Raw genomic sequence first — 23,534 nt, forward strand, 5'->3', positions numbered from 1 at the left:
CTTTTTTTTTTTTTTTTGGAGACAGAGTCTCGCTCTGTTGCCCAGGCTGGAGTACAACGGCATGGTCTCAGCTCACTGCTTCGCCTCCCAGGTTCAAGCGATTCTCCTGCCTCAGCCTGCTGAGTGGCAGTGATTACAGGCACTCACCACTATGCCCAGCTAATTTTTGTATTTTTAGTAGAGACAGGGTTTCACCATGTTGGCCAGGCTGGTCTCGAACTCCTGGCCTCAAGTGATCCGCCTGCCTTCGCCTCCCACAGTGTTGGTATTACAGGCATGAGCCACCACGCCCAGCCTCCAGATTTCTTTCTGATTTTCTAATAGGTATATTTTCTTAACAAAGTCAAGATTATAAAGTATATATATAATTCTGTCTCCTGCTTTGTTTCATTTAATAGTATACCTGTAATAACTACATAATGAGTTGTGTGATTACATTATAATTTACTTAACAATTTGCCTACAGTGAATATTGCAGAAACATTCTTAATTCACCATCTCTCTTTATTCTATCACGGCAGATTTTTTTTTCTGTTTTTACTAATTGCCTTAGGTATTCCCTCCTTCTTCACCCCATTACCAGTCTCTTTCTTTTGCTTTCCCCTAATCAATGACTGTTTTGTTACACGCTTCTGCTGCTGGCTCCATTCTGTTAATATTAAGCCAACTCTTTCCAGAGACAACTTACTTTTTATTGTATTCTTTCTGGTTTTAGGTTTCCTGTTCATAGAATAATAGCATTGGGAAGAATCCTAGAGATACTTTAACCCAACTCACTCATTTTACTATGAGTAAACAGATTCAAAAAGATTTAAATGCAAGTGATTTTCTCAGGTCATGTAAGCACATATAGCAAGATAGTGGTAGGACTGAATTTCAGCCATGGGTCTCCTGACTCCTAGTTTTGTATCCTCTCTTGCAAGAAGAGATCCATACACAGCAGCATTTCATATCCTCATAGTTCTTTTATCCCTGCTTTCTCTACCTCTGAAACCAAATAAAAAAGAAATGTACAAAAATTGCATTATTCGAGTTGGAAAATTGGCAAGTTGAAACAATAACTGCATTGTACTTAACCTTCCCTTGTTTATTGGAGGATAAATATATTGAATTTTAAACATTCTTGTAGTAAAAGTCATAGAGAAACACTTACATCTGTTCTTCTGGAAAATATTTTTGTTTAGTTGTTCCAATCAGAAAAATTCATGCTCTGACCATCACATGGGCACTTCCTCCTCAACAGCAACATTACAGGTAAGAGTTTAAGGGAAAATTTACTTCATTAGAACCAAGTGAGAATAATTTTTAAAGCATGCTAAATGGTTTAAGTTTGGGGGTTCTGAATTTATAAACATAGCAATACAGTAACCTGGAACTTGATTACTCCGGGAGCTTTCAAGCCTTGCTATGTATTTTACTATTTTTTGGATATAAAAACTAGAGCTTTCTCAGTTATAGTGGCCTTTCTTAAGTCTTTGAAATTAAGTGTTTAGTGTGAATGCTAACTTTTGTAATTTGTTTCGATCTTGTCAAAAATAAAGTTAAATAATTTGGGCCTGGCAGACTGGCCAACATAGCAAAACCCTGTCTCGACTAAAAATATCAAAAAACTAGCCAAGGCGTGGTGGCACACACCTGTAATCCCAGCTACTCAGGTGGCTGAGGCACGAGAATTGTTTGAAGCTGAGAGGTGGAGGTTGCAGTGAGTTCATATTGCGCCACTGCACTCCAGCCTGGGCGACAAAGCAAGACTCTTGTCTCAAAATAATAATAATTTGGATTGGTAATGTGACTAGGGTACATAAATCCCAAGGATTTACTTCTCTGAATTAGGGCAGGTTTATGCAAATTGGGAAAGGAGTTCTACTTGTCTGTATAGTTATCTTATATGAGCAGTGTAGCATGGGCCAGAGAATTATTTAAGTTAAGGATCAGTCAATGCCTACAAATGCTTTTCCAATTAGAAATAAATGCTAATCAACTGATAAAAATTTAACTTTTTTGGGAGGGGGGGTGGGGCTCAAGCAGTCCACTCACCCTGGCCTCCCAAAGTGCTGTGATTACAGACATGAGCCACTGTGCCCAGCCAAATTCATATTTTAAACAAGGTTGTATGGGCTTTAAGGATTGCTTAACATAGTTGAAAATCATATCTTGACTTTCAAGAATTTACTGAATTTAACTGTGTAACCTAATTAAATTTTCTCATATATACAGAAATATACAGAAAACTCAATTTTTTTCTGTATGTCTTTGTGGTAGGAATACTTTAACAAAATTACAGTAGAGGCCAGGGGGAAAGACAATTTGAACAGCATGTGCACAATTACTCGGACTATTACATTATTAGTATGTGATAAAGCATTTTTATACTTGTTATTGCATTTTCATGAAAACTCAGTAAGTAGTTGGGCAAGTGAAGAGAAAAAGAAGAATACGGTTAAGTATCTTGCTCAAGGTCATGATTTACTTAAAGGAAAAACTAAAACTAGAATCAAGATTTTCTGACCCTCTGAACAACACATTTCACTTTACCACAGAACCCAATGTGGTACCAAAAGCTTTTACAGACAGTAATTCATACCTATATTAGGTTCTAGACTGATAAGGAATCTACATTTCATATTGGGTGAAGCAAAAAGATTTATCATGAGAGCAGATAAGTTTGGTGTCCAAGAGAAAAAGTAGTGCCCTTAAATTTTGGGATGATTGTACTCTTCAGTAATCTCAAATGAAAGAGTTAATTTTACTATATTTTCTGTTTTTATCTTCCTGCTACTAAATTAATTACAATTTCATGTTTAGTGGACATATGTGAGAATAAGTTTGTGATTATATTTTCAATTATTGTAGCTTTAGAGGTAATATTTTCTGGTGTATTTATACCTTTTATTTTTTTCTTCTGACCATTAAATTTTTTTAAAAGGGTGAAGCCACTTCATTATATATCCTGGCTGGTTGGACATGAAGGCAAAGGCAGCATTCTTTCTTTCCTTAGGAAAAAGCAAGTATTCAATTAATAAGTATTTTCAGTATAGCAATCTCTGAAAAATAATAGACAATAAGTATTATATAATGCATTCTTTTACTTTAGCTGCCAGGAAGCCTAGAATAAAATTTAATGCTTAATTATAGTCATTTTAATAACTTACATTATTTTAATGGCCATATTATATTTGTGTATTTCCTTGTAAGCCACCTTTTAGCCCATTGTTGGAAGTTATTTGTACACAAAATTTTAAAAAATCATAAATGAAATTAATAGATTCCAGAATTACATAAAAGAATTAGCTCTAATCAAGAATTTATATTTGACTGAATGGTAAAGAAATCAATTATTTAAATGCTATGGATCTCCAGGCTTTCCTAACCCCCAAGGCTAGACTTTAATGAAAACTTCATTGGGTAGGTAAATCATAATTAATAGGTGAGACTGCAAATGGTATATGCAGCCATGTTAGCAGAATGTTTCCTAAGCATTAAAGCACCTGTTTAAGTCACCTATAGCCAAATAATAGAAATACAATTTTAGAATCAAGACTAATATATTAAAGTAATTCCTTGTTTGATTTTTCTATAAATGAATAGTATGAGAATGGAAGGATAGATGAGACATTTAAATAAGTATTTTTAAGACACTTTCGTGTACTAGAACATTCAAAGAAAACTAAGAGGGGAGAGTTAACTATAAAATAATAAACTAATGATATTGGGTTCATATGTACCTTACACAATATATGTTATATGCTTTGAGCTGTGCACAACCTTTCTACCTTACTGAGCTTTATTAGAATTTCAGACTCTATTCTGGTGTCCTCTCTTTTTAATTTTTCAGAATTAATCTAGTCAGGGAAAGGTATAGTCTCATTATTTCTTTCTTAGACAACCTATGTAGGTTAGCTGACAGCCTCAAAGAACTCACTTGACATTCAGTTTAAGTATGTTTTAGAAGTGTCTTAAGGCTTCTCCTAGGAGACAGGTTCAAAAATGGTGAGGCCAGGCGCGGTGGCTCACACCTGTAATTCCAGCACTTGGGAGGCCGAGGTGGAGGATTGCTTGAGCCCAGGAGTTCGAGACCAGCCTGGGCAACATTGTAAGACCCTGTCTTTATTTAAAAAAAAAAAAAAGAAAAAAAAAGGTAAGCAAAATGCTTTCCAGCAGCCATCATTTGAATATTTTGTGCTGTTCTCTTCAAAAGGAATGGTTTTGGCTTAATAAAACTGTTAATGTTTTACTATGTTGCCATATCTGTCCGTATTTGCATTAAACAAAGACTGTTATTTCCTTCTGGTGATTCCTAAATGTACCACAATTCCTTGGGAGGCCTTGTGCTTTTAAAATTCGCACTTTTAGATTTACTGTTGGAAAGTATATGTTTACATCAAAGGCTCAGGTTTCCACATTTTATATAGAAAGCCTCTATATTTTGTTAATTTGAATGTCTGTAGACTGTCAATCCAGGAACATTGATTGGGTTAATTTTTTCCCCACCTGTAGATGCTGGGCTCTTGCACTGTTTGGTGGAAATGGTGAGACAGGATTTGAGCAAAATTCTACTTATTCAGTGTTCAGCATTTCTATTACATTGACTGATGAGGGTTATGAACATTTTTATGAGGTAAATAATTCAAATTCAGTTGTTTTTTCCTTTTACATAGATATCATTTTATGCAAAAGACTAATTGGATGTTTTGTTTTCAGGTTGCTTACGCTGTCTTTCAGTATTTAAAAATGCTGCAGAAGCTAGGCCCAGAAAAAAGGTAATAAACACTTCCTGGAATGAGGCCAGGAGCCAGTCCTGGTACATTTGAGGCTTCAGGCTGCCGGTAGACATGCTTTAGTCTTGCCTTGATGGTTTTTCAGGCATTTTCTGCTCTGTTTCCTTTATTGACTCCATATCCTTATCCCTCTACATGTGATTGTATACTAAGGCTTTACACATATGTGGGCAGTCCCTTTATTTTCACGCTTCTCTTTTATTGTTGATGCTTCTATTGAGGATTTTTTAAACTTTTATTCTAGGTTCAGGGGTATATGTGCAGGTTTGTTATGTAGGTAAACTTGTGTCACGGTGGTTTGTTGTACAGATTATTTTGTCACCCAGGTACTAAGCCTACTACCCAATAGTTAACCTTGTCTGATCATCTCCCTCCTCCCGCCCTTCTCCCTCAAGTAGGCAGAAATTTTAATGTATCTTCTAATTATAGTTTTCTCCTTCACAGAATTTTTGAAGAGATTCGGAAAATTGAGGATAATGAATTTCATTACCAAGAACAGGTACTGGAAGTCAAATTCTTTTTGCATGTTATCTGCGACTGAGTTGAAACTGGTGTCGACATTGTTCTTCTATTTGAAAGTGTCGGTGAAGTTTTAATTCTGTCATTCTGTGTCATGTGAGTCTCCAGGTGGCCTTGAAGCTATCTGAAAATTAACTATTGGGTTTTTGAGTATTTATATTGAGTAAGATAAGGCAGTGAGAGGATTAAGCAGATGACACAGATGATGTTGTGTGGTAATCATTTATCTACATAGTCATCCATCTATCCCTTCAATAAACATTCATGGAGACTTGTTATGGTATTTAATATTTTGGGAATTCAAATATTGTGAAGACATTCTATAAGGTAATTTATATTTACCATGTATAATGTTAGAAACACTGTGCTTTGGAATTCAGGGGAAGGAGAGCATTTTCCTTGATTGAAATAGGCTCACAGGCTGGGCACTGTGGCTCATGCCTGTAATCCAAGCATTTTGGGAGGTCGAGCAGGCAGGTTGCTTGAGCCCAGGCGTCTAGTAAAGGACTGGGCAGTGTGGTGTTTTGGGAAGCATATGGGATATGTTATGAGGTCAGAGTTCTGATGTCCGCTCTGCCTGTCATTTACTCACTGTGTGACCTTAGGCAAGCCATCTAGCCATCTAGTCAGGAAAAATCCGACTATGTTTCCTCATTGTAAAACACGGGACTGGAACCACTTGGTATCTGAAGGACCTGTCAGTTTTAAGAGTCTGTGTACCTGGGTGCTCGGTAAATACTTGAATTGACTACGTTCCTCTGGAAAAATATTTCCATTTCATGTATCAGTGAACCAGTGGTCATTCTTTCAGTTTTAAATTAAAATAATATTTTTATTAATATAACTTCTTATCGCAAGACTTTTATCTGACACTCACATTTTAATTTTTTTAAAATTTTAATTAGAGACAGGGTCTTGCTATGTTGCCCAGGCTTACCTCAAACTGGGCTCAAGTTATCCTCCCGCATTGGCCTCCCAAAGTTGTAGGATCACAGGCATGAGCCACCATGCCCAGTCAACACATTTTGATTTTTTTTTTTTTTTTTTGAGACAGAGTCTTGCTCTGTCATCTGGGCAGGAGTGCGGTGGCATGATCTTGGCTCACTGCAACCTCCGCCTCCCAGGTTCAAGCTATTCTCCTGCCTCAGCCTCCCAAATAGCTGGAACTACAGGCATGAGCCACTGTGCCCGGCCCAACACATTTTGATTTCTACATTGATTTGATTCATGCTTACAAATAGTTTTTAGACGATAGTGCTGTAGTGATAGGTTGCCTGTCTTTATTGCTCACATAATCATGTGGGGCACTTGACTGGTAAACAGGCATTCATAGTCCAGTGTGGTAATTGCTCTCATGAAGAGGCTGTGATATGACTAGAACCTAATGGGTTATAGGGCTCAGAGTGATGCATGAGGGGTATGAGTTTAAGCTCCCTAAGGGAGTAGCTATGGCTATATTTTCTTAGAATTTTTTTTTTGGAGATAGGGTCTTGCTTTGTTGCCCATGCTGGAGTATGGTGGCACGATCTCAGCTCACTGCAGCTTCAACCTCCTGGGCTCAAGCATCCCTCCCACCTCAGCTCCCCAAGGAGCCGACACTACAGGCGTGTACTGCCACACCTGGCTTATTTTTGCATTTTTTGTAAAGACAGGGTTTCGCCATGTTGCCCAGGCTGGTCTCAAGTAATCTAACCACCTCTGCCTCCCAAATGCTGGGATTACAGGCGTGAGCCACTATGTCCAGCCTACTGAGCATCAGATTCTTAAGCTGCAATTATATCTCGTTGTATCTGTTCAGAAGCTTTTGGTTTTATTGTTAATAAGGAAGGGAGAAAGTATTTGTATGTTGTGGTAAATCAAATATAATAATGGAGAAGTTCTGGTGTGAAATAATTTACCTCTTTACAGACAGATCCAGTTGAGTATGTGGAAAACATGTGTGAGAACATGCAGCTGTACCCATTGCAGGACATTCTCACTGGAGATCAGCTTCTTTTTGAATACAAGCCAGAAGTAAGGAGGTTTATACGTCTAAAACTTACTTTTAGGGGAAGAGGAGGGTGAGAAAGTACGAAGATGTATTTAAGAACCATGGGAACGAAGAAAACTTAGTTATATTTAGTCAGGATTTTTGTTTGTTTAAACAGAAGTATCAACAGTTTTGTGAATAATTTCTCATGGTTCTTTTACATAATTAAGTTTTAATATAAGGAGAAAATCAAAATCAGTACTTGTTAGGTCCTATTTTAATAATTTTCAAATGTTGAAACATCTACTGAAATAGATGAAGTGATTCCTAAGAATTATGTGGTTTCCCTGTGAAAAATACGTAGTTGTTTAGCTTACCTTTTAATTCAGTTGGAGAGTCAGGACAATTAAATTTTTAATCATTTTGAAAATATTTATTAAAAAAATGTAAGGTTCCCGAATTAGAAACATTTGACTTAGGGATAATGTTACATGCCAATACATTGTTGGTCAGGGTCATTCCTTCACTAGTGGAGAATAAGTCATTTTGTTTCATACAGGATAGCACGCGTCAACCAGAGGTGACTTTTGACTTCCAGGGGATATTTATCACTGTCTGGAGACATTTTGGTTGTCACAACTCAGGGTGGGGCGTGGGGTGCTCCTGGGATCCAGTGGGTAGAAGCCAGGGATGCTGCTAAATGTCCTATAATGCAGAAGACAGGATCCTACCATAGTTATTTGACACAAGATGTTAATAGTGCTGAGATTAAGAAATTATAGGGCATTCCTTGAGATATTTTAGCATAGACGTTCCTAAACTATTAATTTTAAAGAGGACAGGAAAGGTAAAGGAGGAAGGAACAACCACACATTCTTGCCATGTCACTAGGATGGTTGTGCCTGGTAGTGGCTGGTTGTGTTTTTTTCTGAACCACCATTTGTTGTTTTAGACTTAAATAAATGGTGTTTAAGTAGTAGTTAGGGCTCCAAACCAAGCCACAAAATTCTGTTTAGTCCTTATTGTAGCTGGAGGATTACTGAAGGAGGCCCTACCTTGGCAGTGTTTTACTGATTGCTGGATATGAAGTGATACAAAACATAGCTGTTAGGAGCATAGTCCTTGGTAGCATGTACAAATTTAGTTAGAACTCCACTTTTGCCACTTCTAGCTGTATTATTCTGTACAAGTTACATAATCTTTAACCTGAGCAAATTACTTAACCATCACCCAAAGCTGACTGTTATTTTGTGTAAATAAGTGTATCTTAGGATTGTTTTTAGGAATAAATGAAATAATGTATGTTAAATACTTCCTGGCTCACAGTAGAAGCTTAGTAGTAAAGGATAGCTATTTTTACTGCTAATGCAGTTAATATGTAGGATTTAAGATAAACACTGTTTAAAGCATTATCAAGAATATACTTGATATTTGTCAACTATACCTCAATAAAGTAGGAAAAAAGTTTTCGAAACACTGTTGAGACTTTGTAAATTAGGGTGTTCATGAACTGTAGGTATTTTTATGAGCATAGATCTTGGAGGTGCCTAACAATGTGATTTTTGCCTTTTTAACAGAGATGTATTAGGTTAAAATTGTGTGTATCTCTTTCCCCTCTTCCCACTTTACTAGGTCATTGGTGAAGCCTTGAATCAGCTAGTTCCTCAAAAAGCAAATCTTGTTTTACTGTCTGGTGCTAATGAGGGAAAATGTGACCTCAAGGAGAAATGGTTTGGAACTCAATATAGTATAGAAGGTAAAATATTTTAACAATTGTCTTACATTTAGGTATATTTAACTTACCTGGAAATGTTTATTCTTTAATAATTTAATGGTTCTAGAGGGGGAAAAAGTATAATTTTTTAAAAAGTTCACTTTGAAATGAAAATTACTTATAGTACTGCACAGGAAGTTATTTTCTGCTATGTTTATATTTACTAACTAGTGAAAAAATTCTGTTATCTTGGTATTTTGGGGGCAGAGTTTTGACTTAGTTTTAGAAGAATGCTTCTCAAATGTAGTGTGCATTTTTGTCACTTGGAGATCTTACTAAAATGCAGATTCTGAGTCAGAGGGTCTGGGTAGGGCCTGAGATTCTGCATTTCTCTTTTTTCTTTTCTTTTTTTTTTTTTTTGAGACGGAGTTTTGCTCTTGTTGCTCAGGCTGGAGTGCAGTGGTGCGATCTTGGCTCACTGCAACTTCTTTTGCCCCCTGGGTTCAAGCAATTCTCCTGTCCCTGCTTCCCAAGTAGCTGGGATTACAGGCATATGCCACCACGCCTGGCTAATTTTGTATTTTTAGTAGAAATCTGTCTGGGGTTTCACCATGTTGGTCAGTCTGGTCTTGAACTCCTGATCTTAGGTGATCCACCCACCTCAGCCTCCCAACGTGTTGAGCTTACAGGTGTGAGCCACCGTGCCCGGCCAGATTCTGCATTTCTGACGATCTCCCAGGTGATGCCAGTGCTGCTAGGACCACACTTTGAGTAGCACGATTCTAGAATGCTTGGATATGTGTCAGTCACAGTTTTCCTGAGAAAGGATAATTGATTTGTAGGCCAGTTGATAACTAGTTTATTATTAAGAGAATGTTGAACATTGCATTGTTTATTGGGTCAGTTTATTTTTATCCTTTACAGATATTGAAAACTCTTGGGCTGAACTGTGGAATAGTAATTTCGAATTAAATCCAGATCTTCATCTTCCAGCTGAAAACAAGTACATAGGTCAGTAAAATAGCAATTTTTATACATAATCCATCCATGTGCTAACAGGCACCTGTATAGCACATTGTATTTTATAAAGTATCATAGGAATTTATATTTGAGATTCCCAGTAACATTCTGAGGTTGGCATTAGTATTTTCTTACTTTTCCAAATGAGAAAACTGGGGGTCAAAAAAGCAAAGTGACTGGTACAAGACTATTCAGTTGGTGAATGAGAAACCAGGATTTAAACACAGATCTTGGGACTCTGAAGTTTATGCTTTATCTTGTATAGAGTAGCTGATCCTTTCATACCAGTCTCCTTAGGGATTGCCATTATCTTGCCAGATTTTTCTATTGCTTTTCAAACTGCAGGTGGCAGCCCATTAGAAGGTTGTGAAGTCAATGTAATAGATTGTAAGGTCAGTGTAATGAGCCATGAAAGCATTAAAAAATCAGTTAGAATAGAAAATAGCAAAGTGTTTCATTGCATGTAGAAAGAATGTTATTTTAAGAACTTTTGTTTCAGATATCTGCCTGTCTACTAGCTTGCAGTGGAAAACATATTTCTAAGTGAGTTGCAGAAAAAACTCATTGAAAGCTACCAATCCTAGGTCCAAGGTTTTAGAGTTGCTTATAACTGTAATTTACTCAGAACACTGTATTTCCAAGCCATTCATTACATGTCTAAGTATATACCCAAAATAATTGAAAACAGGTACTCAAACAAATACATGGACCTTCATGTTCACAGAGCACTGTTCACAATACTCAAAAGATGGAAACAGCCCAAATGTCCATCAGTGGATGAATGTATAAACAAATTGTGATGTATACATACTTTACAATATTACTCATAAAAAGTGTAGTACTGATACATACTATAATGGGGAAGAACCTTGCAAACATCATGCTAAGTGAAAGAAGCTAGACACAAAAGGTCACAGATAAGTCCATGTATACGAAATATTCAGAATAGATAAATCCAGAGACAGAACATAGATTGATGATTGCTAGGGGCTGAGGTGAGTGGGTAATGAGGAGCAGTCTCTTAAGGAGTAGGGGGTTTCCTTTTGGGTTGATGAAAACGATTTGGAACTAGCTAGAAGTGGTAGTTGCACAACATCGTGAATGTATTAATGCTTCTGAATTGTTCACTTTAAAATAGCTAAGTTTATGTTATGTGAATCTCCCTTTCATTAGGGAAAAAAAGCCTTTTAAAAAAGTATTGGCCAGGTGCCATGGCTCATACCTGTAATCCCAGCACTTTGGGAGGCCAAGGCAGGCACATCACCTGAGGTCAGGAGTTTGAGACCAGCCTGAGGAACATGGAGAAACCCCATCTCTCCAAAAAAATACAAAATTAGCCAGGCGTGGTGGCGCATGCCTGTAATCCCAGCTATTTGGGAGGCTAAGGCAGGAGAATCACTTGAACCCAGGAGGCCGAGGTTGCGGTGAGCTGAGATCGCACCATTGCACTCCAGCCTGGGCAACAAGAGTGAAACTCCATCACACACGCCAAAAAAAAAAAAAAGTATTAATTATCTATATTAGACACTTCAGTTTCATATCTTGAACTGTAAATAATCTAAACAACCCAGTTAGCTTATTATTTTGGTTTTCTGAGTTAGGGTTTTACTCTGTTGCCCAGGTTGGAGTGCAGTGGCATGATCATGGCTCACTGCAGCCTTGACCTGCTGAACTCAAGCAGTCCTCCTGTGTCAGCCTCTTGAGTAGCTGGGATTACAGGTGCGCACCACAATGCCCAGCTAATTTTTAATTTGTTTCTAGAGATGTGGTCTCTCTATGTTGCCCAGGCTGGTCTCAAACTCCTGGCTTCAAGTGATCCTCCTGCTTCAGCCTTCTAAAGTGTTGGGATTACAGGCATGAGCCACCATGCCTACCAAATCCAGCTCTTTTACCTAAATATAGCAAGTACTCAAATTTTAAAAATTAGCTATTTTTCATCTATGTGATAATGAAACTGTTGTTTTCATTAACCAAAAGGACAAGTTTGACTTTGAGCAGAACTATTTTGTAACTTTTCAAATGTATAGCATAAGGTTGGTAAAAGGCATTCTCATGAATTAATGGATTGTTTAATAAATTGGTTTATGAAACTATCCTGACTAAAGGCTCCTCTCTCAGTTAAAATTGTCTGTAAGAAAGGGAATGAAGCAGAATGTGTAGCAACCAGAATCAGTTCTTGGGAAATTCCAGATCTTTAGAATTTATTTACTTTAAGACCAACATAGTTTTCCCTTCGGTATTGGTCTACTAATTTAATGTATTCCAACATTTGAATTTGGCTTATTTTTGCCACAGAGAAAAGTTACTTAGACTTCTGAAGCCAATAACAGATTACTGGGGCTCCTGCTGAAATACTTGAGTGAATTATTATTATCTTCTTTTATTAGCCACGGACTTTACGTTGAAGGCTTTCGATTGCCCGGAAACAGAATACCCAGTTAAAATTGTGAATACTCCACAAGGTTGCCTGTGGTATAAGAAAGACAACAAATTCAAAATCCCCAAAGGTAAAATGTTGCCCTCCTGTTACTTCCCTGCTGAATTCCAGTGTTCTCTTTAGATGCTCTGTTTCACATGTGATTATCTACTTGCTATTTTGATCTTCCTTTGTGGAGGAGGCTGGGGCTGGGTGCCTCTGTCAGCCACCTTGATGCCCTCTCACCCTCCCTAAAAGGAGTAAAATAAGTAAAACAAATATTTCTTCACTTTGCTGTAACTTGCTTCCCCTGTGTATATCACCTACTTCTCTTTCCTTTTCCCCTTCCGTTTGAAGACTTTTTCTAGGCTTATCTACCAGATTTATACTGTCCTCCTATGCTGTCACAGAAATCCTTATGGACACTCCAGTGTCCGGGAAATGAAAATTTAAGGCTAGAATGAAATTGTTTTTAGATTTTTTTCTTTCAGTTAAATGAAAGCAGAGCCAGGTATTTGGCCATCTTAAGGAACTCGTGTTATTTGAACATTGTTGTTTTTAAAAAGAGATAAGAATACACAAAGGAATTATTCATAGACAGCCTAGTCCAGCATTACAAATGTGAAAGCCCCACTGCCTCCTTCTACCATTTTGTTTTCAGCATAAAGGAAGCATAGTATAGAGTTAAGTAGACTCTAAAGTCCTTATCTTTAATGTTGTGGCCCTAACTGTGCTGCTTTTTACCATTCTGTTCTTCAACATGGCATAAGGAACTTATTGAAGGCACATGGAATCATAGGCTGGGTGCTCTTCTATGTCATTTAACCCATATCCCCAACCTCAAAACACAACTATATTGTAGCTCTGTGGGATTATTGAGTTTATTGGGAAGTTATTTTCATAATTTTTTTTGAATAGCTTATGAGTTTCTAAAAATCTCCTCAAATTCAGTTTCCTTGGAAAGCCTCTGCTGTAAATTTGTGTGAATGCTGGGGTTGTTCTCTTAATGTTCTTAGCATCTGTCCTTTAAAAATTTTTCCTGACTGAAGCTATTAATAAATAAGAGTATTTATAGGCCTCTCTAAGTATCTGCCCTTATGTCTGGTCTTCCCATAGATTAAAGAGTGCCTTTTGGAACTCTTTATTTGGAATGGTAAATACTACTTTTTAAAGACCCTTAAGAATAAAGATGTAATGAGGATTTAAGGATTAGTAGTTTACTTCAGAATTAAAAAAATATATATATTAGGGGAAAATAACAGATGTATAAAATATCTGAGGCCCCTAACCTTTTTTATCTATGGTCTTTTTTCTTTTAGCATATATACGTTTCCATCTAATTTCACCCTTGATACAGAAATCTGCAGCAAAGTAAGCAATTGTCTTTTTTTCTGGAAAATACATTTTTTAGTTATTGAAAAACTTTTGTTTCATTCTAAATCATTCTGTCATTTTCTCTATCCATATTTGAGCTATGTTGCTGATTTATGTATTTTTTTCTGTACTCCAAACAAGTTATTTGTATTATTACCAAACATTAAAATGGAACTGTGGCTGCTCCATTACCAGCACCCATTGGTAAAACATGCTGATAGTGTAGACTAGAGCAATTAGTTCCCAGTTACTGGATGGGGAAAAGTCCTTAAAGATCAGTTTGGGTGAGTGCCCAGTCTATAATGAGACTGATGGATCTGTTGATTCTGTATTTATAGACTACCAAGGAATGTGATTGTTCCTGTTCTTAGCAAATCCCTTATATATTTATGTAGATAGCTTTCATTGTGGGTGGTCGGAGACCCTAAAGTGTATCTGAACATAGGAGATATTTGGGAAATGTGTCTGAATATAGGAGATACTTGGGAAATGTGTCTGAACGTAGTTGATACTTCGGAAATGTGTCTGAACCTAGGAGATACTTGGGAAATGTGTCTGAACATAGGAGATACTTGGGAAATGTGTCTGAACGTAGGAGATACTTGGGAAATGTGTCTGAACCTAGGAGATACTTGGGAAATGTGTCTGAACCTAGGAGATACTTGGGAAATGTGTCTGAACCTAGGAGATACTTGGGAAATGTGTCTGAATGTAGCAGATACTTGGGAAATGTATCTGAACTTAGGAGATACTTGGGAAATGTGTCTGAACCTAGGAGATACTTGGGAAATGTGTCTGAACGTAGGAGATACTTGGGAAATGTGTCTGAACGTAGGAGATACTTGGGAAATGTATCTGAACGTAGGAGATATTTGGGAAATGTATCTGAACATAGGAGATACTTGGGAAATGTGTCTGAACGTAGCAGATACTTGGGAAATGTGTCTGAACCTAGGAGATACTTGGGAAATGTGTCTGAACGTAGGAGATATTTGGGAAATGTGTCTGAACGTAAGAGATACTTGGGAAATGTGTCTGAACCTAGGAGATACTTGGGAAATGTATCTGAACGTAGGAGATACTTGGGAAATGTGTCTGAACCTAGGAGATACTTGGGAAATGTGTCTGAACGTAGGAGATATTTGGGAAATGTGTCTGAACGTAGGAGATACTTGGGAAATGTGTCTGAACCTAGGAGATACTTGGGAAATGTGTCTGAACGTAGGAGATACTTGGGAAATGTGTCTGAACGTAGGAGATACTTGGGAAGTGTGTCTGAATATAGGAGATACTTGGGAAATGTGTCTGAACGTAGCAGATACTTGGGAAATGTATCTGAACGTAGGAGATACTTGGGAAATGTGTCTGAACCTAGGAGATACTTGGGAAATGTGTCTGAATATAGGAGATACTTGGGAAATGTGTGTGAACGTAGGAGATACTTGGGAAATGTGTCTGAACCTAGGAGATACTTGGGAAATGTGTCTGAACGTAGGAGATACTTCGGAAATGTGTCTGAACATAGGAGATACTTGGGAAATGTGTCTGAACCTAGGAGATACTTGGGAAATGTGTCTGAACCTAGGAGATACTTGGGAAATGTGTCTGAACCTAGGAGATACTTGGGAAATGTGTCTGAACCTAGGAGATACTTGGGAAATGTGTCTGAACCTAGGAGATACTTGGGAAATGTATCTGAACGTAGGAGATACTTGGGAAATGTGTCTGAACGTAGCGGATACTTGGGAAATGTGTCTGAACCTAGGAGATACTTGGGAAATGTGTCTGAACGTAACAGATACTTGGGAAATGTGTCTGAACCTAGGAGATACTTGGGAAATGTGTCTGAACCTAGGAGATACTTGGGAAATGTTGGTGCGGTTCTTCTTTCTTTTCCTACTTAACTGTAAAATCCAAACTTAAAATGACAAGCAGCACTAGAATTTGTTAATATTCACTCTAAAAAATGCATTCCCAAACTCATATTTTTAATTAGTCAGAATGCCTAGACTTGGAGGGTAGACAGAGCCTTCAGGCCAGTGCTGCTGATGCCTATTCCATTTACCTCATTGTACAATATAAATATTATCATTTTGCATGTGTACATGACATGAAAAAGATTGGGAAACACTGCTGAAGGTAGGAATTCTGTAATACACCTCTGAAACTGAATCCTGAGTAAGCTGTATTACCTTTTACATTCTGGAGTAGAGAATTTATACTTTCTAAAAATGAAGCTGCTTACTCTAAATTGAAGCAAATCTATTTCATGTGTCTTTCTTACCAATTAAAGATGCCATTTGCATTTTGTACTTCTTAGTGTGGTCCTCTTTGATATCTTTGTCAATATCCTTACGCATAACCTTGCGGAACCAGCTTATGAAGCAGATGTGGCACAGCTGGAGTATAAACTGGTAGCTGGAGAACATGGTTTAATTATTCGAGTGAAAGGATTTAACCACAAACTACCTGTAAGTACAAGTACTCTGTTTTCCTTATAGAGAGCATTAAAATACCATATTTATTTAGAGGTTTGTGCATGGGATGCTGTATAGAGAAATAAATGTTTATTAATGTGGATTATCTTGAATATTCTTGGCTGATGACAGCTATTCTAACTGTGACTGACTATACATAAGAACAACATATGTTTCATTAATTACTGGCAGTGCATGGGATTATAGCCCATGCTTTAGGATTGATTTCATTTCCCTTTGCTGTCAGTTTCTCCACAACCAACACTGGCATTTAGGATTGGTTCTAGCTAAATTTTTTACCATACAGGAATAACCTTTTTTTTTTTTTTTTTTGAGACAGATACTCACTCCATCACCCAGACTGGAATGCAGTGGTGTGATCTTGGTTCACTGCAACCTCCGCCTCCCGGGTTCAATCAGTTCTCATGCCTCAGCCTGCTGAGTAGCTGGGACTACAGGCACGCACCACCACACCCAGCTAATTTTTGTATTTTTAGTAGAGATGGGGTTTCTCCATGTTGGCCAGGCTGATCTCGAACTCCTGACCTCAAGTGATCTGCCTGCCTCAGCCTCTGAAAGTGCTGGGATTATAGGCGTGAGCCACCATGCCGGCTGTGGAATAACAAATTTGACTGGTGTTTTGCCTGAAATAGAGTAGAACTCAAATGCTTGTGCCCTTACTTCCTCATCTTATGCTCCTCATTGTTTCAAGTATGTGTGTCTTGTTTCCCTTCTAAGTTTATGAACCTTTCCGAAACAGGGTCTGTATCATGTCAGTTATTAATCTCTTAGTGAGAAATATGTTCCAGTATTGCTTCATCAAAAACTTCATAAGAGGAGGAAAAAATAATGGGTTGTTAGCTAAGAGAGTTAGATTACTGAATACCAGGTAAAGCAATATAATATACTCAATAATAAATTTTATATCTAGGTTTCTTGGGTAGAATATATATTATATTAAGATTTAGAGAAATAGGGTTATACAAGAAAAATTTTAGAGGAAAGGACCTGCCAGAAAGACCTGTGCTAGGTGTTAATAGCCTTCATCTGGGCAAAAACCCAAGAGAAGAGTATAGCTCTCACCTTTTTATGCCTTTTCCCTTCTCCATCTCCCCACGGAACAAAGATTGGTCTCAGAAGGAGACGCCATCAGTAAAGAACTATCAGCAGACATTACATTAACTGATAAAATGATGAACACTGACATCAGCAACAAGCCAAGAATAATTTTACTTTGTCAGCCTCTGAGGCCTAAATATAATGTAGCTTAAGTTTCAAGCAGATTAAAGCCTAATTCAGTGGTTGTCATTTGGAAAATATGTTTTAGAATTACCTGGAGAGCTCATTAAAAATACAAACCATGGAAAAGTATTTGATATTCTTGAATTTGTGAGACTTAGTTAGCCTTAATATTAAAACCTAATATAGAACATATATATATGTATGTATGTATGTATGTATGTATGTATAGAAAACTAGAGATCAATTTTATCTGTAGAATATAGATGTAAACTTTCTAAAAATTAAATCCAGTTTAGCAAAAAGAATAATTCAAGTACCAGGAATGCTAGGGTTGTGGAATATTAGGAAATTGATGATCATAAGTCACCACAAGTCAAAGGAGAGCCACTGTATGAATATAGTGATAAATGCTGATAAATCATTTGATAAATTTGAGTTGGCATTCCTAATACATAGGAATGGAAGGAAATTAATTAAGTATAAAAACCTCAGCCTGGCATGGTGGCTCACGCCTGTAATCCCAGTGCTTTGAGAGGCTGAGGTGGGCGGATCACGAGGTCAGGAGATCGAGATCATCCTGGCTAACACAGTGAAACCCCGTCTCTACTAAAGATACAAAAAATTTGCCAGGCGTGGTGGCAGGCGCCTGTAGTCTCAGCTACTCGGGAGGCTGAGGCAGGAGAATGGTGTGACCCTGGGAGGCGGAGCTTGAAGTGAGCCGAGATCGCACCACTGCATTCCAGCCTGGGCAATAGAGCAAGACTCCATCTCAAAAAAAAAAAAATCAAAAAGCCTCAAGTAAAGAACTATCAGTGGACATTACATTAACTGATAAAACGATGAACACTGACATCAGCAACAAGCCAAGAATAATCCACAATCATCTCTATTATTCTGTTATTGTTTTAGAGGTTCTGGCTATTAGAGTAAGATGAAAAAATAAAAACTTTTTTGGAAAAAATATTTTTCCTTGCAGATGATATGATTGTATTCTTAGAAAACCTCATATACCACTAAAATTAAAAAAAAAATTAGGTGTGATATGGCTGGTCAAAAGACTAGTATATCAGAATCAATGGCTTTTTCTCCCCCATAGTACCAGTAACCACTTAGAAATGGAAGCCAGGCACAGTGGGATGTGCCGGTGGTCCCAACTCCTCTGGAGTTTGAGGCAGGAGAAATACTTGAGTTTGAGGATACTTAGCTATGATCGTGTCATTAGCCTGTGCGATATAGCAAGGCTCTGTCTCTTAAAAAAAGAAAGAAACAAATGGATGGAAACAATCTTACATTTATTTACAATATTGAGAAAAAAAGCCAATAAAATGGCTAAGAATAAACAGGAAAAGTATAGGATCTATCTAAAGACAAACTACAAATCTTATTGAGAACACCCATGAAATGATAAAAAAAGGAAGAATTGTTCCAAATTTGACAATTATTTAGAATTTTGGACCCTTAAGATTCTTTGAGGCTAGGAGGCTGAGGCAGGAGGATCACTTGAGGCCACGAGTTTGAGACCAGCCTGGCAACATAAGAAGACCTTGTCTGTACAAAAGCAAAAAATTAGCCAGGCATGGTGGCCCCTGTCTGTAGTCCCAGCTACTCAGGAGGCTGAGGCGGGAGTATGGCTAGAGCCCAGGCATTCGAGGTTACAATGAATTACGGTTGATAGTACCACACTCCAGCCTGGGTGACCAGAGTGATATCCTGTCTCCAGGTAACACCCAAACAAACAAACGAACAAATTGAGTTGTTAGTAATTTTCTTATGTCCCCCCACAATGCCTAGTTCCATGCTGGGTACCTGGTAAAAACCAAAGAGAAACATTTCCCTCCCTAATGCCTAGTGGATTTCCATGCTTCTTAAAGTGCTTCCTTCTTTTTCTTTTAGCTACTGTTTCAGCTCATTATTGACTACTTAGCTGAGTTCAATTCCACACCAGCTGTCTTTACAATGATAACTGAGCAGTTGAAGAAGACCTACTTTAACATCCTCATCAAGCCCGAGACTTTGGCCAAGTGGGTATAAATGAGATGAGCTTATATTTTGAGGACCTGAAAGTATTAGTCTCCCTAGTGGGTAGGTGTGGGGGTTAAGGCTGTAGTTTCAGTGCTAATTTTCATCCATGTTTGAATTGTGCTCTAGTTTAGGAGACCCGTCCATAGTGTTATGGTATTTCTAAACCCAGCTTATGTAGCTAGCTGTGAATGGGACTGAAAGCAGCTTACTGTAGAGACTAAAAGTAAAAAAGGGTGTTTTCACCAATCATTATACCTAAATGTTAAAGAAGTGCTAGTTTTGGGCCGGGCATGGTAGCTTATATCTGTAATCCCAGCACTTTGAGAAGCTGAGGTGGGAGGATCACAAGCCTAGAAGTTCAAGACTAGCCTGGGCAATATAGCAAGACTTCATCTCTACAAAAAATTAAAAAATTAGCTGGGTATGGTGGCACATGCCTGTAGTCCCAGCTACTTGGCAGACTGAGGTGGGAGGATTGCTTGAGCCCAGGAGGTTGAGGCTGCAGTGAACCATGATCATGCCACCACACACCAACCTGCATGACAGAGATAGACCCTGTCTCATAAAAAAACAAACAAAAAACAAACCAGAAGAAGTATTTACTGGTGATTTTAGTATGTTGGTGATTAGTAGCTGAGTTAAATTGCTAAACATGTCACTTATCTAGCAATCTTAACTATCCAGAATTCAGCCAAGCTTCCAGAAGAGAGCAGAAAGGCAGCTACACAGTCTGTATGCTAATACTTAAACCCTCTGCTCACAGGCAACCCCCTTGGGCCTGTTCTTACTACTTTAGTCCAGGGCTAATTGTAGCCTGTAGGATACTTTTGCGTGAATCAGAAAAAAGTATCCCTCTGGGGTACCCTCTATTAGCAGGTAGAGCCTTTGTGGGAGGGAGAGAAAAGTCCTCTGAACAGACCTACCCCTTTGTGCACATGACTGGCTAGCCCCTACTTGACAGTTTTGCCCTGGGCATCTATAAATAGTGAACAGCGTAAAGGTTCTGCTTTTGACACAGCTGTAATGAACCCATCAGTTTCCAGAATTAGAAAGAAGGGGTTAGGAGTCAGTCATGTAATAACTGATATTCTGATCACAGAAAGTTACAAAAACTATTAACTAGATATATGTTAGAAAGGACATGGACACAGGGAGGGAACATCACACACCAGGGCCTGTTGGGGGGTGGGGGGGCTGGGGGAGGGATAGTGTTAGGAGAAATACCTAATGTAAATGACGAGTTGATGGGTGCAGCAAAACTAACATGGTACATGTATACCTATGTAACAAACCTGCACATTGTGCACAGGTACCCTAGAATTTAAAGTATAATAATAAAAAAAGGAGAGTTATCTGCAACCATTAATACAGTGAATAGCCCTGCCAATAACTCATGAATACTACTTTATTTATTTATAAAAATACATTATTAAACACAACCTTCTATTTTATTAAAATTCAACTCCTGAAATTTACTTTATAAAATAATAATAATAAACCTGTTTGTTGAAGATTTTTGTGCTAGATCTAAGAACTTTTATATAAATTCATTAATTCAATTCTATCCAAAACGGTTACCTCTCACGAATACTTCCCCTATTTTACAAATGAAGAAATTGAATCATAGATGTTAGTAGATTTGTCAAATTCAAACAGCTTATTTGGGGTGGGGTTGTGGAAATGGGGGATGAAGTTAATCTGATTCTGGACCAGAGCCGTTACCTGTATTATATTGTCACTGCAGTAATAGATATCCCAAATGGTGGCTTCTAGTAATTAATGAAATATTAGTGAGATTTCAAACCAAAATAGTAATAATTTTAAATCAGTGTACAACTAAGTAAACTTGACTCATCTGGCAGCTTTACTTTTATGTGAAATATTTCACCCTGCAACTGAGACAGGTAAGTGCATTTTTGTACTGCTAAGTAAATTTGTTTAAAAGTTTGTGTATGTGATTTTCAGTACTTTTTTGGTTGATCTGATACTGTTTTCCCATCTTACATTGTGATAAAAATGGTCTCTCTTTAGAAACACATCCTTTATAGAACTTTGACCAAACATTTCTTTATTCTGAAGATTCATTTCTGATAACAAAACTTTGAGTGTTTTTTTTTCTGCCCTCTGTACAGAGATGTACGGCTTTTAATCCTGGAATATGCCCGTTGGTCTATGATTGACAAGTACCAGGCTTTGATGGACGGCCTTTCCCTTGAGTCTCTGCTGAGCTTCGTCAAAGAATTCAAATCCCAGCTCTTTGTGGAGGGCCTGGTACAAGGGAATGTCACAAGCACAGTGAGTGTGAGATGCTCTGTAGGCCAGGTCTGAATGCAGTTGTGAACTCTGGAATTGCAATAGTTCTTCCCTAAAGGGGAAGCTGTAGTTTTGGCAGGCCAGCATTATCATATTCTGTTTAGAAGGGAACCTGACCCCTCTGATGCTGGGCAGCTTTCTTCTTAAGATGAAGACTGCTGGGCTGGGAATGATGGCTCACGCCTGTAATTTCAGCATTTTGGGAGGCCAAGGCAGAAGCATTACTTAAGGTCAGGATTTCGAGACCAGTCCAGGCAACACAGTGAGAATTCATCCCTACAAAAAATAAAAAATTAGCCAGGCATGGTGGCACATGCCTATAGTCTCTGCTACTTGGGAGGCTGAGATGGAAGGATCATTTGAGCCCAGGAGTTTGGGGCTACAGCACGCTATGATTGCACCACAGTATTCCAGCCTGGGCAACAGAGTAAGACCCTGTCTCAAAAGAAAAGAAATAAAGAAAGAGAGAAAAATAGATTGCTGGTAATAGACTAGGATTTTGAGTGAAATGGGTTTGGCGTATCTATACTGTTAGTTACCTTTGTTGAAGATTGTATGTGGAAACCATGAACAGTTTAGTATAGAGGCTAAAATGGGAGAAAGGAAATGGTGAGGGATGTGTGTGCATACATACGGATACATACATAGATACATACATACATAGCCAGAACTAGTATGTCAAGCCTCTTTGTGAAGCTAAGGTGCTGGGCTTTATCCTGTAGAAATGGAGAACCATTAAAGGATTTAAGAAGATTTGTGGTTAAGAAATATCCAGAGAGACAAGTTGTGAAGCTGTTTTAAAGTATAGATATGATTTCACTCATAGGAGTTACCTAAAGTAGTCAAATTCATAGAAGCAGAAAATATAATGGTGGTTTCCAGTAGTTGGGGAGAAGAGGGAAGAGACAAGTTATTTTATGGGGACAGAATTTTGGTTTTGCAAGATGAAAAAGTTCTGAAAATCTAATCTACTGCACAACAGTGTGAATATAGTTAACATTATTGAACTGTACCCCTTTTTTTTCTGAGACAGAGTCTCGCTCTGTCACCCAGGCTGGAGTCCAGTGGCGTGATCTTGGCCCAACTGCAACCTCCGCCTCGCCAGTTCACGCCATTCTCCTGCCTCAGCCACCCAAGTAGCTGGGACTACAGGCACCTGCCACCTCACACAGCTAATTTTTTGTAGTTTTAGCAGAGACTGGATTTCACTGTGTTGGCCAGGATGGTCTCGATCTCCTGACCTCGTGATCTGCCCGCCTTGGCCTCCCAAAGTGCTGGGATTACAGGTGTGAGCCACCGTGCCTGGCCCTGAACTGCACACTTTTAAAAATGGTTGAGATTGGCCGGGCGTGGTGGCTCACGCCTGTAATCCCAGCACTTTGGGAGGCCGAGGTGGGCGGATCACAAGGTCAAGAGATCGAGACCAACCTGGCCAACATGGTGAAACCCCGTCTCTACTAAAAATACAAAAATTAGCCGGGCTTGGTGGCACGTGCCTGTAGTTCCAGCTACTTGGGAGGCTGAGGCAGGAGAATTGCTTGAATCCGGGAGGCGGAGGTTGCACTAAACTGAGATTGTGCCACTGCACTCCAGCCTGGGCGACAGAGTGAGATTCCTCGTCTAAAAAAAAAAAAAGTTGAGATTATAAACTTTATATTATCAAAATAAAAAGCTGGAGTGAAGGCTGTGC

At 38.3% G+C, this 23,534-nt stretch overlaps 1 protein-coding gene across 6 annotated transcripts in view; it reads left to right on the forward strand.

Moving 5' to 3' along the window:
- The window catches only part of NRDC (nardilysin convertase), a 90,704-nt gene that overhangs the window by 59,850 nt on the left and 7,320 nt on the right, over nt 1-23,534 (forward strand). For all 6 annotated transcript variants that reach the window (XR_010146567.1, XM_054666841.2, XM_054666844.2 and 3 more), the window contains 13 exons: nt 1,185-1,254; nt 2,927-3,004; nt 4,498-4,618; nt 4,702-4,760; nt 5,223-5,277; nt 7,206-7,310; nt 8,899-9,022; nt 9,905-9,991; nt 12,388-12,507; nt 13,736-13,787; nt 16,111-16,261; nt 19,403-19,530; nt 21,664-21,826. Coding sequence is in view for 5 of the 6 variants with exons in the window: in XM_054666841.2 (XP_054522816.1) it covers nt 1,185-1,254; nt 2,927-3,004; nt 4,498-4,618; nt 4,702-4,760; nt 5,223-5,277; nt 7,206-7,310; nt 8,899-9,022; nt 9,905-9,991; nt 12,388-12,507; nt 13,736-13,787; nt 16,111-16,261; nt 19,403-19,530; nt 21,664-21,826 (1,313 nt within the window). In the remaining variant the exon portion in view is untranslated. The remainder of the gene's footprint in view (nt 1-1,184; nt 1,255-2,926; nt 3,005-4,497; nt 4,619-4,701; nt 4,761-5,222; nt 5,278-7,205; nt 7,311-8,898; nt 9,023-9,904; nt 9,992-12,387; nt 12,508-13,735; nt 13,788-16,110; nt 16,262-19,402; nt 19,531-21,663; nt 21,827-23,534) is intronic.

Source organism: Pan troglodytes, chromosome 1 (genome assembly GCF_028858775.2).
Source record: "Pan troglodytes isolate AG18354 chromosome 1, NHGRI_mPanTro3-v2.0_pri, whole genome shotgun sequence".
In the NCBI taxonomy this organism is placed as follows: domain Eukaryota; kingdom Metazoa; phylum Chordata; class Mammalia; order Primates; family Hominidae; genus Pan; species Pan troglodytes.